Source organism: Botrytis porri, assembly GCF_014898465.1.
Source record: "Botrytis porri strain MUCL 3234 chromosome Unknown BPOR_006, whole genome shotgun sequence".
In the NCBI taxonomy this organism is placed as follows: Eukaryota; Fungi; Ascomycota; class Leotiomycetes; order Helotiales; family Sclerotiniaceae; genus Botrytis; species Botrytis porri.
In genome coordinates, this window is record NW_024066080.1 from 1 (window position 1) to 16,543 (window position 16,543).

The 16,543-nt window shown below is 43.0% G+C and overlaps 8 protein-coding genes across 8 annotated transcripts; 5 read left to right on the plus strand and 3 right to left on the minus strand.

Annotated features, from left to right (window-relative positions):
* Window positions 1–211: 211 nt before the first annotated feature.
* Window positions 212–1,556, minus strand: EAF01_004546 (uncharacterized protein; the record flags this gene model as incomplete). The annotated part of the gene is made up of 1 exon (XM_038912800.1): window positions 212–1,556. One exon carries the CDS (start codon window positions 1,554–1,556, stop codon window positions 231–233), a length of 1,326 nt encoding a protein of 441 aa, XP_038770886.1. The 3' UTR covers window positions 212–230.
* Window positions 1,557–2,565: 1,009 nt separating this feature from the next.
* EAF01_004547 (uncharacterized protein) lies at window positions 2,566–4,976 on the plus strand. Its single transcript, XM_038912801.1, has 3 exons — window positions 2,566–3,416; window positions 3,474–3,707; window positions 3,773–4,976. The coding sequence occupies exons 1-3, from the start codon at window positions 3,232–3,234 to the stop codon at window positions 4,746–4,748; spliced, it is 1,395 nt and encodes a 464-aa protein (XP_038770887.1). The 5' UTR covers window positions 2,566–3,231; the 3' UTR covers window positions 4,749–4,976.
* Window positions 4,977–5,328: 352 nt separating this feature from the next.
* On the minus strand, window positions 5,329–6,860 carry EAF01_004548 (uncharacterized protein; the record flags this gene model as incomplete). The annotated part of the gene is made up of 4 exons (XM_038912802.1): window positions 5,329–5,420; window positions 5,469–5,654; window positions 5,709–6,707; window positions 6,764–6,860. The coding sequence occupies 4 exons, from the start codon at window positions 6,858–6,860 to the stop codon at window positions 5,329–5,331; spliced, it is 1,374 nt and encodes a 457-aa protein (XP_038770888.1).
* Window positions 6,861–7,714: 854 nt separating this feature from the next.
* Window positions 7,715–8,762, plus strand: EAF01_004549 (uncharacterized protein; the record flags this gene model as incomplete). The annotated part of the gene is made up of 3 exons (XM_038912803.1): window positions 7,715–7,750; window positions 7,796–7,865; window positions 7,927–8,762. The coding sequence occupies 3 exons, from the start codon at window positions 7,715–7,717 to the stop codon at window positions 8,760–8,762; spliced, it is 942 nt and encodes a 313-aa protein (XP_038770889.1).
* A 1,105-nt stretch (window positions 8,763–9,867) lies between these two features.
* EAF01_004550 (uncharacterized protein) lies at window positions 9,868–11,516 on the minus strand (the record flags this gene model as incomplete). The annotated part of the gene is made up of 3 exons (XM_038912804.1): window positions 9,868–10,767; window positions 10,832–11,080; window positions 11,163–11,516. The coding sequence occupies 3 exons, from the start codon at window positions 11,514–11,516 to the stop codon at window positions 9,868–9,870; spliced, it is 1,503 nt and encodes a 500-aa protein (XP_038770890.1).
* Window positions 11,517–12,848: 1,332 nt separating this feature from the next.
* EAF01_004551 (uncharacterized protein) lies at window positions 12,849–13,467 on the plus strand (the record flags this gene model as incomplete). The annotated part of the gene is made up of 4 exons (XM_038912805.1): window positions 12,849–12,858; window positions 12,923–13,056; window positions 13,135–13,202; window positions 13,275–13,467. The coding sequence occupies 4 exons, from the start codon at window positions 12,849–12,851 to the stop codon at window positions 13,465–13,467; spliced, it is 405 nt and encodes a 134-aa protein (XP_038770891.1).
* A 1,293-nt stretch (window positions 13,468–14,760) lies between these two features.
* On the plus strand, window positions 14,761–15,347 carry EAF01_004552 (uncharacterized protein; the record flags this gene model as incomplete). The annotated part of the gene is made up of 2 exons (XM_038912806.1): window positions 14,761–14,929; window positions 15,013–15,347. 2 exons carry the CDS (start codon window positions 14,761–14,763, stop codon window positions 15,345–15,347), a joined length of 504 nt encoding a protein of 167 aa, XP_038770892.1.
* Window positions 15,348–15,410: 63 nt separating this feature from the next.
* Window positions 15,411–16,356, plus strand: EAF01_004553 (uncharacterized protein; the record flags this gene model as incomplete). The annotated part of the gene is made up of 3 exons (XM_038912807.1): window positions 15,411–15,687; window positions 16,078–16,200; window positions 16,238–16,356. 3 exons carry the CDS (start codon window positions 15,411–15,413, stop codon window positions 16,354–16,356), a joined length of 519 nt encoding a protein of 172 aa, XP_038770893.1.
* Between the last annotated feature and the right edge of the window lie 187 nt (window positions 16,357–16,543).

Sequence of the window (16,543 nt, forward strand, 5' to 3'; positions counted from 1 at the left end):
TTATGAGGTGGCCGAAAAGAGGGGTGGCCGAAAAGTGGGGTACTGAACTTAGCTGTATACGGTTACTATAGATACTGACTTAATAATTATAAAAGAGAATATAAAATGATTCTCTAATTCGAATAGAATATAAATTAGAGAATTATCTCGAAAAAGCACTTCTTGGTTTTTTTCATGTTCCGATATTAACTATATAGAATATGAATCTCTACAATATTCATGTAATTACACTATTGAACCCGCGATGGTCGTCTCATTATAACTAGCTCTTGCTCTTCGTCATGCGATGTATTTTTATCAGTTTTGCTTGCATCTTGCTGTACCTTGCCTAGTGCAACCAGCTCTGCTTCCGCGTTTCGGTTTCTGTAAGATGAACCCCAGATTGCTAACGTTAATCCTACTACCTCCCAGGAAAAGAGTATGGGAAGCACTCTATACAACACATCTCCACACCCACTCTCTACTCGAATAACCAATGAGTAGAATTCATGAGCAGGGAGAGCATAGGCCCAGCGGTAGAAGCCCGGACTCAGTTCGAATGGATAAATGGTTGCCGCTACATTTATTATCGCCCACGGGAGGACAAAAAACGTAAGGAAGGATACAGGAATAAAAGCAGTAGCTGCATCCAGAATAAGGAAATTGATATGCATATAAATCCAATATGACATCCATACCAGTACGAATTGACTCCCACTGACACCCCAAGACTCTCGGAAAGCCCAAATATAACCGGTCGTTGCAAGGGAGGCAATTAACGTGAACACAATCGAGATAACACACCTCATCAAGCCTATTCGTGTAGAATTGAGACGACCATAAATACCAAACTGATTGTTGATACCATTCAATGCCATGAGGAAGAAAAACTGTTGAATAATAGGTAAGACAACGCTTACAGTATTAAACAACACACGGGTGCCTTGTTCTGTTGGTTTGATGTTGATGTGAGATGCTTTTAAAGGGTGCAAGAAGGCGAGAACTGCGTTTTCATTGCTTGCGTTGAGTGACGAAAGAGCTTGTGATCCGTTAAGACCATGGTAAGCTGAAGATACAGCACCAATAAGAGTTTCCAGATTTCCAGAGATATCGCCTAACTGTATAGCCGGATATCGAGCGCCATTGTTAATGTAGGTCAAGGCATCACTCGAGTTGTAAGTAATCGCCGCAGAGCCACCACCCAGAGCCTGAGACAAACGATCTGATGCTCCCGGTTGAGCAACGATAGCTCCCCAATAATCACCACGACACACAGCTTCTTGAACCTCAATTATAGAGGGATATTTGGCAGTGGTATGGAATTGAAGCTTGGGAAATTCATCTCCCTGGAACTGTTCGTATGCCACTGATAATGCTTCACCAATGATACCTCCGTCATAGTCAACAGCCAAAATATTCAAGTTATGCGCCCGATATCCGCTTTTGAAAAGGACGCCGTACATGTACGACATCGTTATGAAAAAGAGGAGGGTAATCATAATCCCAGACATAAGAATGCCTATGCCAAACGGCTTCCTCTTGCCGTTCCAGAATGGATCGCGCCATAGAAGTCGCATTGCTATGCTGAGAAGAAGTGGTTTGGCTTGGAATAACACAATAGAATGCGTGAGACGGAATGTAGAGAGTCAATGAGTCAAGGATTTTGAGTCAAGAGAGTATTTAGAAGCGAGATAATTGCAGTTCAATCATACTATATTCTTTCGACTCGAGGCCCGACATATATAATCTGTACCCGGAATGCGGACATTATTTTGCAGGCCGAGGTTGAGCGAAGTGCATGAGATTACTGAAAGTAGAGAACCCGTCTTTGTAAGGTTAAAGCATGGACGAATTGACTTCAGGACGTCCTTGAATGCGTTTCCTCTAAATGATCTGCTCTGCTCTGGAAAATGGAGATGAATCTGCGGAGCTTTTGAAATCACTATCTGAAGCTTTGGTTTGTTAGTACCCGATCAATTTTCCAGAACGTGAGAATAACCATGTCCAATATCATGAACAATTTCTTAGGGTTCCTTGAATGTGTTGATCATTAAGATGGGACTAGCGGCCGCCCCCGCTCGGGCTGCCCTGGCCTCTTTAATTACTAACCTTGCACCCTGAGTTCGAATAATCCCACTCCTCTGTATAAGGTCAGTGTAGGCCGATATACCGATCATAGTGCCCGGGGAAACGACTTTGCCATCCACGACTGACCCATTATGACCTTCACCTGGTACCATGCGCGGAAGTCTACTGGTTACTAGCATAGCCACTCGAAGAGCCTCGTGAACGAAGGCCGATTGATAGGGGATCGATTCCAGCTAGGCCAAGCCTAACATTGTGTCAGGATCTTACAAGGCTTCCGCTAAAGCCTCCATAACTCCACCCCACGCGGAGATTACATGCGATGTGCCAAATGCCGAAGTCAACGTGGAAAGCGGTAATCTCCGATCCGGCAATTAAAATGTCCATCACCTCTACAACAACTTGTTTGTCGTCAAATATAAGTAGTAGCTCGCGTTTCTCAGCCTTCTTGTAAACCTCGTTGTCTCAGCCACGTGTATCACACAAAATAACCTTAGAGCTGCAAGCTCTTTACTCATTGTGGCGACCACAGCCTTCGGAGTGCGGTCCCCAACTTTGCACATGATGAGCTGGTAAATCAAGTCCCACAGTTCCAGAGCAGCAACACCGAGGCGCCTCCAGGATTGGTGTTTCAGAATTATCGTCACTCTTATCGGTGAACATCCTGCTCCCGACGAAGGCATACTCAGTGATTGAGTCAATGGTGAGGCAGCAAAAAGCAGAGCCAGCCTTAGTGCGATAATCTCTACCAGGTGCAGTCAAGATCTCTAATTTCCTTCACGGTGGATTTACTCTGTCAATTATCATACTTTCCACCTTGCGATTAGCTGAAGTATAGCACATTGTACAATTGCTTAATTTGATCTGTTGTACTCATGAGATTCGATCAATCAATAATACCATTAGCCGAGACAGAGCTGGCTGCCATGTCTTGAATCTTTGTACATAGCAAAAAACATTAAGTTATTGCTTTTTGTATGATGCAGTCTTAAATGTTCCGGCAATATCTTTCAGGGTGAGCGCCCCCCCCTCCCCAAATTGATTTCGCACATTCTTGTCTTCATATTTAAGTGAGGCACCTCGTCAATTTTCGTGCTATGTAGCTTTTACTTTAGCACAATTGATTGTAAAGTCTCGAAATTTTCGAAGTTCAAGATTTTCGCGATCATGGATACAGGAGCGTACACATTGGCAGAAGTAATGGCTGTTGCGGAAAATCATCCTTTCTACAATGAGGATATTTTCTACCCAGCCGATTCAAAAACAGTCATTAAACTTCAGGAGTCCGCTTTCAGTAAAGAGAAGAAAGTAGATCTCCAAGAACAGCCATTGCTTGATAAAAAAAACACTGTGTGTAATTTTTTCACCCGCGTTAAAGTTGACTGCATTTGGTAACTAATTTGGATTAGATACAAATCAATTAAAAGACTCACTCATGATCTGGATCCGAAAAATACGTATCGTCATGGCTCATACATGAGTATTACTGGCGGTGGATCTGGCTCAATTCCCATGATGTTCGCCGTAGATGCGCATGAGAATCGTCGACAGCGGGCTCGGATGGGAGATTTGCTTAGAGTCTGTGGTGTCATTGAACCGAAAGACTTCGTGCTGTCTACTCACTTGGCTGGAGGTTTTTATAGGTACTGCATTCTAATCAATAAAGTGCTTTTTTCTTACTTATCCCTGAGAAACTGACAAATACAAGATCACTAGATCTGACAACAGAAGTGATCGAAAATGCAGGAGGGACTGTGCTTAGCGCCGGTGCTTACATGCCAACTGCCGAAGTTGCACAATCTCTAGCCAACTACCATGTCAACGCTCTCACTGGCGATGGTAGCCAAATTGTTCAAACTGTCCAACACATCTCCATGATGGCGAAAGAAGATCGGGGGCGTATCGTTCTGAACAAGATCATCTACACCTCGGAGCCATTGACCGGTCCTCAACGCGTGTTTATCAAGTCTGTACTGGGTGATGTTGAGATTTTCTCAATGATGGGTAGTGCTGAAGCGGGTCCCTGGGCAATCAGCAGTCCAAAGCTGACTGGAGAGCAAGACGTCAAAGAAATTGCTACCGATTTTATCTATGACACGCGAAGTATGTTAATCGAGATCTTGCCTCTTTCCGTCAGTGATAGTACAGCTCCAGATATTTTCAAATGCCTTCCCGAGGTTGAGAAAGGTCTCATGGTACAAACTTCGCTCCAAAGATTGCGCAACCCACTAATACGCTATATCACCGGCGACATTGGCTCGATTCATCCACTTCCGGATACAGCCTCTACCGTAGTTTCTGAGCTTGACCGGAAATTTCTACGTATTGTACGTATGCAAGGGCGTGATCATCGGTTCAGCTTTGAGTGGTATGCTTCTTATTTTGAGTTTCATAGAATTGAAGCTTTTATGCGAAAAAAGGACTATGGTATCTTGCAATGGCAAATCATCTTAGACCGACTGGATGATACACCGCAAGCGAGTCTGGAAATTCGTTTACTTCGATCATCCCCAAGAGATGATGTTCTGTCCAATTGTTCTTTGACAGAACGATTAGAGAGCTTTTTCCTCATTGGACCAGAAAATAAACAGCTGGCACGAATTGAGTTCCTGGATAATTTGGATGGGTTCGAGCGAAGTATCACTGCCGGAAAAGTAATTAAATTTGTGGACCGTTGGCATTGAGTTGGGTTTGAATGGCTAAGGTTACGAAGTTGCGAATTGCTGGTGAGACATTGGGGTTCAAAACACAATAGAGCAAATATAATCAAAATCGATGCCGTTACCGGTTGATTCGTGCTCGAATGATCTGTTCCACTTCCTTGCATGTATGCTTTCTGCTGATAAGTATGTCTGCGCGATAACTATCTTGGGCTGCAACAGTTGATGATGTTGATGACATAGACGGTGAGGTAAGGTCATTTTACAGTTCTAACAATTATGTTCTTCAATACTTCCCAATAAAGAAAATGTTTCTTCGTCTTGGATTGGCGGTGAGCACACACGTGGTTCAACAGAATGGATCTGATAGACGGCAATAAATTATTGGGAGGGTGGGGCTGAATCCTGGCTGGCTCATATCTCAATTCATGGTGGGGTTAAGTTACCCCAAAGCTAAATTTACATTAACTCTAAATTCACATCCGGCTTTAGCTACCTCCGAGCAAATACCCAGCGAGCATATATTCGCATAGCTTCTAGACTCTAGAGTCTACATCATTTAGCGTGAGGCCCCTCGTCTAATCCTGGTATATACACCTTCTTGCTAGATCCTTTCCTCCGAGCTAAGTCTCTCATCTTTACCTTTGTGTCCAAGAAAGCACAGAGCAAGAATGGCAATTATGAGATACAAAAAGCCTAGTGTCGTTCGTTAGCGACTTAATAAAGCGGGCGTAGATATCTTACTCCAAATGCAGTTCATATATCGGTACCCGACCAGCTCCTTGAAGGAACCGCCAATAATAGGACCCATCGTCATTCCAAGAGATGCACCAGCATAGAGCATGGAGAACACGCGCGACAAACACCCTCGAGACCCAAAAGCATGAGGAGTCTCTTTTTGAAGTGCTTTCCCAGCAGCTAAAATGTCTTCTTGTTATCATAACAGTCATGACAGTTACATTATAGGAATATAAGCTGACGTACCAACTAACTCAACAGGTGCATTACCAGACACAAATGGTCGCAGGCCACCTATGATAATAATAGACGCTATGTAGAGCGCACCACCTCCAGCCTGACTACCAGAAATACCTAAAAGTCCCAAAAATACTGACTGGACGATAGAACAAACAACGGCAGGAATTCGTGCTCCAAATCGGTCACGAGTCCAGCCAGCTATTGGGCCGATGAGAAGTCCAGGAACTACAAGACCAACAAAGAGGAGTCCAACGATAGTAGGGCCCCATCCATACATCTCATGAACCTGCAGAGGCAGAGTGGCGTTAAAGCTTGTGCTCACAGCTGTACTCGTAATCGTCATAAATAAACAAGTAACGACACGGCCGTCAGTTAGCATTATTCTCCAGAATCTCCAACCACCAGATACATTGCGATCGTTCCCTCTTTCGGAGAGTAAACTCGTTGTCTCTAGATTGCTATCCGGAGTCAAAGGGGCAGTTGTATCTGCAGCCTCTATCATAACCACACGTGCTAAAAGATCAATTGTTAAGATCACGAGCGGAACGGACCACGACACCCAATATCCTGTAAGCTCTAAGAGCAAACCAGATACAGCAGGTCCAATAACTGTCCCCATGTTAGCAAAGGATGACATCACACCCAATCCAAAACCTCGCTCGTTCTCTTCGTATATGCTTGCAACAGTTGCAAAGCCAATGATCCATACAGCGGACCCAGCAACTCCTTGTATTGCACGCCCTAAGAATAAAATAGCGACTGAATGAGTGATGGCTACCATACAAGTGCCAATGATGCACCATAGAAGAGAACATAACAGCCAGAACTTAAGATTCGGGCTTTTATCGGCAAAATGCCCAATTATAGGACTAGACAGCATGGCCAGCGCACCGTGGAGAGCAAGTACGGCAGAGGTGAATATCTGAATCTGAGATCGATCTACATGGAGACGCTTCTGAAGCATATACCCCAGAATTGGGACGAGAAATCCATATAGAAAAGTTTCTGTTCATTTATTGGTTAGGTCTTAAATGTGAATAGAGGGGTACCAATAGACAAACCAGCAAATAAGGCAATTGCAATGGTTGAGAGGGTGAACCATTTGGATGAACGCCATTTATAACCTATGGGTAGAGACTTCTCGGAATAATCATGCATAGCGCAAAGTTGATTTGAAGTCGGGATGGGCAATTAGATACTATGGAAATGACATGAATCGATGTTTTAACCAAACCTCAACTCCGTCTATTAGATCTACACATCTCTCAAGTACCGGGGTCATCTTCATCGCGTGTGGATAGTGAATGTTGTGGCTGGTATCACATTCCACAGAAATTACTTTCGAGGATAGTTTCAATGAATCGTCGCGGTTGAAACATTTTCTATGCAACATTGAGCCAGAGTGTATCTCAGGTGAGTACAATTTATTACTCGGTACACACATCATGCAAAGAGTTACGTGTTGAGTGGTGCAGTACTGACGATGTATGTACTCATTACTTTTCATTAGTTCAAAACTAGCACTCAAAATTTGTGCTTGCCAATGTGTCTAACTACGCAAATTTGAATGTACTATAACCTGCCTGACTCATGTAAAATCCCTTTGCTTCCTGAAACCATCTTGGTTCAACACAAACTTAGTCGGGGTGCATCTGTACAAGTCTCAATCTAGTAATGCATGATGACTACGGCTGAACACCCATACAAACGCCTTGTTGATCGACCGAAATTACGAAAAAGTCTTTGTCATCAATACAATTTCTTCCAAAAAGTGGATTTCCAATAACCATATAGAGTGAATCATGTGACAAGATCTCATTACCAATGGCTGGCTCTATTGAATCTTCAAGCTGTGAACCCGAAATGAAATCCGACAGTCAAATTTGGCAACGCAGTAATCACTTCAGCATTAGTTGTGAAACGTTTCATTAGTTTGTAATTGGTGAAAAACATTGAGCTTGGAATTCCGGAATTAAATAATGAGTCCGTCCCCTTGTGAAGATTATTTAAAAATGAAGGAAACTGTCGATACCGTCGCTTCCTCACTGGTTCGTACTTTCTAATGCTATATTAGTTATTCTGACATTATGCAGCGACTTCTTCGTGCTGGTCATGCAGCATCGCAAGCAACAGCCAGTCATCTTGCTCTAACTTTACCAATCAGTAAGACGTGTCCAATGCCTCTTGATCGACCTTTTGATCTCAAATTACTAACTGTGAAAAGGGTATCATGAAGTTTCCAGCCTCATCCCCTTAATTGAAGTTCCCAAATTAGGCTCGGCTTTTCAACCCTCTCACTTGAGAGCCGTACACGATAGTCTAGAAAGAAGAGGGGTACTGCAATTGCAATTACGATTCGAGGATGAGAAAAGCTCCTACCTCCAAGACCTAATTCGCAATCTCAGCAAGAACTACAACCATGGCCTTCCAATAACCCATAGCTCCGAGCGCGGGTGGTTTTGGGATGTTAGGCCCTCTCCGGACAGTGTTCAAAGTCATGGACACCAAGCTCGCTCAGAGACGATGTCTTGCTTTGACTGGCATACGGATTGCAGTTATGAGAGTCATCCGCCTCGATATTTTGCACTCCAAGTCCTTCAACCAGATCGCTGCGGGGGTGGGACATTATCGTTATTGGGCGTCGATCGACTCCTCACCTTGCTGTCACCTCAAACACGAACACGGCTTTCTAGCCCCAACTATATGATCGCGGTTCCTCCTGAATTCCAAAAAAAAAGCAATGAGCAGTATATCGTGGGAAATTTACTGCAAAGGAGATATGAAGAAGGTGGTGAAAATCAACTACGTTTCCGGGAAGATATCACAACTCCGTTGACTCCAGAGGCTGCTGAGGCATTGGACGAACTGAAAGCAGTTTTGTATGATAAAGGAGCCCAGGAATGGACCATAAACTTAACCCCCCAGTATCTTCCTAAGGGATCAATCATTATGATGGATAACCGGCGATGGTTGCATTCGCGAAATGAGGTTAAAGACCCCAATCGTCATCTCCGGAGAGTCCGATGGGATGCGAGGCCGTTTGAATCATTGAATCAATAAAATTTTCTCAATGTACTATTAGTTCACTATGTTATTCAGATCATTGACGATAGTATTATCTTATGTAAAATCTATATAGAGATCGAGGAGAAATTTATAATGCGGAATACATAATCTTAAAAATTCTAACAGAAGCTTGAGGGTCGTTGGTCAACGTAAGACTTCATAACCGTATTGCGCCTGCAAAGATTTCGAAGACATTCAAATCTCTTGATTTCATTTGCTCCCGATCATGAAACATTGAGATTGCAATTTGACATACTTTCTTTTTATGGAGGAGACTTCGAATGGGCTACTTATAGAATTCTTCTTGATGCGAAATCACATGCTCAAATGAAACTCAAATTTTTGTTTCCGAAATCACACTTTCTTACGGATGTATGCAAGATAGTGGGGAATGAAGGTGGGTTAACAACAGCCGATGCTGACGCTGTCAGCCTTTGCTTGTACAGGTTTTGTACTGCAGTAATACTCTGTGTGCTGTGGGCCTGTGGCATGCTTTAGCTTTGCCTGCGACATCATTTCATAGAAAGGTACATTTTATATATATCTCCCAGTGTCGCACAATAATATACCGGGCATATACCTCCAGTGGATTACCCAAGCAACAATTGAGCTACTTGATGGGCAATCAGTTTGGTCTCAGATTTCTCGGCGCCTCTCCGTGACTTGAACAATGACAGTAATGTAGATCAAAATTCTTTTTTGAGACCTCAAAGCGTGTGATATGGTTAGCTTGACTATTTTCGACGTGGTCTTAAATATTAAACCTCTTGAGTATTTTTGTGTATCGACAACAACGTTTAGTATTTGCGGCTGGCTTGAACTCAAGGATGTTTCATTGTTGATTGACCGGAGTATTTATCCCTAGGTGACAACTTGAATAGTCACACATTATTCTGAGTAGCACAGGCATGATTAGATGAACATTGATTCAGATCATTTCTGCTGTTTGCAATTGATTAACGAAGTATTTTTGGTTGAGCTGGGATGAAGTTCAAGCTCGAAGTAAACAGGATTTCAAACGACCCGAAGAGAAATTGGAATTTAATCATCCAAGCAAAAGAGACATCAAAGAGACATCAGGATATAGGCTACACAAGTACTACATTTCATTCCGAGAAATGACTGAGCAAACCCAGGCTCCTCCATGACTGACTGCACAGATCTTGTCAGGACTACTACGCCATCCGCCAAGGCCAAGCAATCTCCCGTGTACGACAAAAAATGTTCCGATGAGGGGATATTGAACACGAACACCGGAAGAGTTCAGAACAAGACTGTAGAGTCTGGGAGTGATGCGGCGCTGCACTACACAGGTAACTCCTGAAATTATTTGAGCACTCCGTTGAAGCTGTAAGGCGGAGATCCAGTCTTCAGCTGTAAACTCATCACCGAACACAATTCCTGCTCCTTTGCCACTACGAATGGGCTTCAAAATAAACTCATTTCGCAAAGCGGGAAACTGCTGTGCAAGGCAAAAGAGTCTTTCCAATTCCTTTGATCCAGGAAGGTATGTATCCGCGATTCCTTGATCTAAAATCTGTGCTTGTGTACGAGTGATTACGCACCGCGAAACCAGCGAAGTCAACTCTTGCTTCAATATACCGAGCATTCGCTTGTCATGTGTCAGAAAGATTGATCTGAAATCATTGAAACAACGGAGACTGATTTGACGCAACATCTCGGGCTCTAGGAGTAGTAGCTCTGATTGATGTAACTCAAGGCCGACTTGGTAAATTTCTTCCACGACTTCGCCTACATCGGTCCGCCAAGCCAAAGGTGAAGACTTTTCATTCTTTCCCACCAGACAGCAAAGTTTGTATCCACTGCCATGAGCGAGAGGAAAAAGTCTGAGCTGTGCCGGAGTGATGATCCTGGGTTTGAAGCCGAAACGCTGTTGAACAACATGAAGGAGCATATTAATATCCATCCCTGCCTCTTTTCCCTTGAGAAGGTGCAATGGAACTCCCGTCTGGAATAGACTGGTGATCCCATCAAGTATCTGCTAAATGTTAAAAAGTGATTCACTTGTCATCTGGTCTTTTCGAAATCTCAGAAGTCCTTACCTTTGTTGGATCTGTCGCACACCTTAATCCGTTTTTTCCAATGCCCATGTCTTGCAAGCCTTCACATGCGATAGCTGTCAGAATGAAACCATTGAATGAGAAGCGCGCATTAATCTCAGTGATGCGATAATTTTCCACTGCCATGCCATTATTGTCGAGTACGTCTTCAACAAGAAAGTCTGGTCGCCACGAACCCCGACACTCCCGGTACATCGGGAGTTTGTTTTCCATGATTTGAGCTTCCATCCACTAATTGAAGAGCAGTTAGCCATCAGAATAGTAGGGAGAACTGGATCTTAATTGGCTGGCATTAAAAAGCTGCTGAACTCACACGTAGAAGATTTTCCTCTTTTCGTTCTAGTGGCATACGATCAGAAAAGCGTGCATCTTGGTCGGTCCACCATCTCTCGACAATATCCGTGATTGATATAGTCAATGCCTCATGCAAGTCTTCTAGTTGTTTTTGGTGCTTCTTTTCGATTAGAATGGGCCGGGGACACGCTTTTTGGTAAGAATTTCCCGGCCAAAGATAGGCAGGACATCTCTGCAGTAAGCTGTCTTCGAACTTTTCTTGCTCTTGCACGTGAACAGTTTCTTCGGAGTTGCACTCTTGAACCAATTGATGACTCCCAGCCTCTGGCCTGATGCGCACCTGTTGGAACAACTGAGATGTCGATCTCGTCATTTCAGAACCAGTAATAAGATTAAGAAAGAAAAGCAGAAGTATATCTCAATGCTGGATGATTTTACGTCAGACAGTTGTTACTTTAGGCTTTGGAAAAGACTGTTGCAAAACAGCGAGTAAAAGATATCATATACCAATAAAATAGTAACGTATCATCTAATTTTGGGAAATATGGTATTTTGACTTCTTTTGAACCAACCCTAACTTCCCTATCAAAGACAGATGTGACGTTCAGCTACTTCCCTAAACTTGAGACGCTTCTTTGACGAGAATAGAAGGTTGATTCGAACAAATCTGAGACAATGTTTTGAGAGCTGCACACAAGAGCATAATTATAATCCTTGAATACTACCAATTGTTGACTTTTGAATCAGATATTTTATTGGAGAAATGTATTGCTGAAAATACCGACAATTATTCTGGTGAATTGTGGTTTGAGGATTTAACATTTTAACATGAAGCAAAAACCCATGGTCAGAAATATCACTCGTTACATCAACCGCTTGATGAAGTAACAATTGCCTAAAAGACTGAAGGAGGTTTAAGGTGGAGCTGGTCGACAGAGCGATATGGTGGTTGAGACTTGTTTAAGACTCGTTGTAGACTCGTTGTTTCTTCTCACCTTCCCAGGGGTGGATCGTTGCTCAATCTCCCCTATTGCTTAGGTAGAACTATCACCCAGAGATTACTTGACAGAACATTGGTGTACCTCAAACTGAATTCCTGCCACGAAAAGCGAAAAAGAACGATAAAGAGACAGACAGCAGCCGACATCAAAGCAAAGCAAAGTTTTCCCAGATTTGAAGCAACAATGATAGAAACCCAGATGCACAGGCATGAAGTAACAACAAGAAACTATATGTAAGACAATCATCATCGAGGGATGTCTAGTTGATTTATGGTCGGGTAACGGAGATTGGATGTTCCAATACCACTTGGTATGTTTTATTGTTATTGGAATGTCCTGTCGCCGCCCATATTTCATGGGCGATATTTAATATATCTACATAAAATCTGGACCGTTTACTCTGACGTGACATAAGTAGATGATATAGGAGAGAAATAAATGTGACGGGAAAATGAAGTGAGTGGCATAGATACATTGCATAGTAGTTGAAAATGGTAACATCAACCTCTTGTGTAAAATTGAGCCGTGGGGGATTGACACCTAAGGTTTAAGGTTCGCATTTTCAAGCTTTCGAGGCTGCAAGGCCTTCCCCACCCACGCCTGAAGGAAAGTTTACCTAGCACATGCCTAGTACCTCTACCTATCGATAATTCACAGACTCAGGTATCTCTCTGAATCTTTTCCACAACTTTACAACCACAATCATGCAACGCCGTATGGTAATATTTCCATTTCATAGATTGTTTCCATGAGGACATTTTCTAACTCCACAGCTCAGTTATCAAAGAAGACGAAGCAGCAGTTGGCGCAGATGAGGTCGAAGTACGAAGAGAAGATCAAGACAAAATCAATCGGTTCAGTCGTTTACATCAACGAGAAATTGGGCTGGAAGATGAGTTAAAGTCGAAACATGTCAGTACAGTCGAGTCGACCGAAACACTGCGATTTCTAATCTGCGACGAATGCTGTTCTAATCCTTTTGTTATACAGAAAGAAAAGGAGGACCTCGACGATGTTTCGGGGGAGCTTGAATTGGCAGACGAAGATGAGATGATACCGTATGATCTACCATCGCCTTCCTTCATTATATAATAGCCATCCGTCGAATCATACTGACCTGGCTGTTGAAGTTACAAAATCGGAGATTCATTCATATCCTTACCACTGCCAGAAGTACAAGAACTCCTTACAAAATCGACCGAGAACATCGAGGAGGAAGTAATATTGGTGGAAGGAAAGCTTAGTACAATTAGGGAGGAGATGACACAACTGAAGGTGGAATTGTATGCCAGATTTGGTCGAAGTATTAATCTGGAGACATAGAGTATCGAGATAATTTTCATAGGAACACCCAAAGGATCCATCAAAAGCTCCATGACATATTCCTCGCGGTGACCCATTCACAACAATTAGCATGGGAGACTTGAACGGCATGTGTCATGCTATTTGCAATCTACTTGAGTACATCGTACAGTACATCATCCGACAACATCTACCGACAGGGACCAACTTCCACATTATTAAACTCTCAGGGCCACCTTTATCCACCAAATGATCCTTCCTGGTGCGTCAATTTAAATTGGATAACGTATTCCGAGGTTGGTTTCATCTCCCAAGGCAACGAATACACACTTATTCGGTCTTCGTTCCGAATTTTCGAAGCATGTGACTTGGAGCTTTTACACCATACGCACCAACTTGACGAATTCCCTTGGATATCTGCCGATGACTTTACTGAAAATGTAGCCATCCTTATGGTTGAGTCGGCACCATGGTTCCTTGCAACCAATGAATCAGACTTGATGGCATGCAGTGGACCCGCACCGAAGTTCGACGGTGGAGAGAGCTTCACACTACGGAGTACGATGTAGAATTCACCGTTTACATACTAGCCATGATCCTTCGTTTTTCCAAAAGGACCATGTAATTATGGGCATATGGAAATTTTTATGCCCAATGAAGTCTTATCTCAGTTAAGTTTGTCACAAGCTAAGTTCATCTCTTTTAATGTATATATTTCTATGAAAGTCTATCTCATTGTAATTCCATTTCACTTTAGCCCCACCGACATTCAAAATTTGAATTCATCTATGTGTTTCAATTTCATACAGATTACCTAGGACATCAGAAAGAGGAGCAAGGAAGATTCAATTGCTTGTAAGGATAGGCGACAAAATAAGCATGCCCAGCGCAGATCATGGACATGCAACCGCCTCACCAGGAGTCAGCGACAACGTGATAGATGGGCGTAATTTAGAATCAGGCTCTACATCGTTTGTTACGTGCAGCACTCAATGGGTAAAGCTGCAGATATACCAATGGGAGTTTAGAAAGGCATCAAAGTAGACTTTCTCGAATGGTCTCTGGAACTGATCACGACGATACGAAAAGTCGATATGATCTCGAGGCGAGTGACAATCATGTATCTCTTCCGATTTCATCTGCATCCAGGATCTTGGGCACGCAGAAAAACGTAATACATTGGGAGGAGACGATCTAGAAAATCCATACAACTGGTCTTCCGTACATCATATCTCTTTCCCTGGCGAAAGTTTAGATGGGCACTCAGTTGATCGTAACGAAAGATGGGTCTAATTTGAAATCATAGCGGTGGAAATGTTACATTGTTCTCGTCGGAATGCTTGTGGTGATCAACAGTACCATAGGTTCTTCTCTGCCTTCCAACGCGATCCCATCTATCGCTCCGTATTTCCACATAACGTCAGAGGATGCGGAAATCTTACCAATATCGATGTATCTCCTTGGGTATGTGCTTGGACCTCTAGTATTTTGTCCACTATCATAACAATATGAACCGAAGAACGATCATGCTGGCAACCTTCTTCTGTTAAACCGCCTTTACATTAGGTTGTGCCTTAACACCAACGTGGGATGGGCTCTTAGCATTTCGAATTCTCGCAGGTATCAACGCAAGTAGTCCTATATCCGTCAGTGGAGGCATCTATGCAGACATATACAAGGATCCAGTAACAAGAGGGAGAGCCATGGCGGTTTTCACTGCGGGCACTTGTGTAGGTCCTCTAGTGGCTCCAATAATCTCGGGCTTTATATCTCCTGTCCTTGGCTGGCGTTGGACTTTCTGGATTGGCTTGATTGTTGCTGGTGTATCTTGTGCTCCCCTTGTATTCCTTCCAGAAACCTACGGTCCGATTCTACTTCTCAAACGCGCACAAAGGTTGTGAAAAGAAACGGGCGATTTCGAAATAATCGCGCTGATCGAATTGGAAAAGCAAGACCTAAAACAAATGGTAACTGTGACACTCACTCGACCTATTCGCATGCTTTTCTTCGAGCTCATCGCCCTGGCCGCTTGCACCTACCTCGCCCTCGCTTATGGGATATTTTATTTGTACTTTGAAGCTTATCCGATTATATTCAAAGGTATCTATGGTCAATCGTCTGGCGTGTCTGGGCTTATGTTCCTCCCCATTGGTGGTGGTGCAACTCTAAACATCATCGTATCTCTCTTATGGGATACATTTTTGCGCAAGCATCTAACAAAATTTGGGCGGAAAAAGAAGAGTCTCGGCGGCTTCCACTTGCCATTTTGGGGGAGCGCACTCTACGTAATCTCGCTTTTCTGGTTAGACTGGACATCCACTAGTGGGTGCATAGATTGACGGGACACTTCTCAATTTTCAAATTTTTTGACAAATTCATTTTTCAATTGTTTGATATTAGATTCCTTTTCCTTTGATTGTTTTATTTCGAATGAACAATTTTAACAATTTTTAAATTATAAATTTGGATATATCGAGATGTCTACAAGTTCATTTTTGAGGTGTCCCGTCAGTCTGTACACCCACTGATGATCCCGCGCCTCTATTCCTTTCTACATTCCGATGTTGGCCGGCATACCATTTGGAATGGGTTTTATATTAATCTTCATTGCCCTACTCAATTACTTGACAGATGCTTATGAGGTCTTCGCCGCGAGCGCCATGGCTGCATCGAGCTGCTGTAGAAGCTTAGCTGGGGCGGTGTCGCCGTTTGTAACGAAACCCATGTATACAAAACTGGGTGTGCCATGGGCAAGTAGCCTGCTTGCATTCTTGAGCTTATAAATGTGCAGTATTCCGATATTATTTACGTGGAAGGGTGGTCGTATCAGGGTTGGGAGTGTATTTTGTCAGGAGCTTAAAGAACGATAAATTAAAGAATTGGAAGACTTGCAAAGAGAAAAATTGGTGAAAGAGCATCGCTGAAATGCGGGAATCACCGAGAAAGTCTAAGAGTAAAATAGCTGATATCCCTTCTGGAGGGTTTTTGGTATGAGAAATGTCTTGATGAACGATTATAAAGAGTACATACGACAGCTAATTTGAACTTGGACTTGAGAATAATTTGTGGCATACGGCTCCACCACATTATGTTGTCA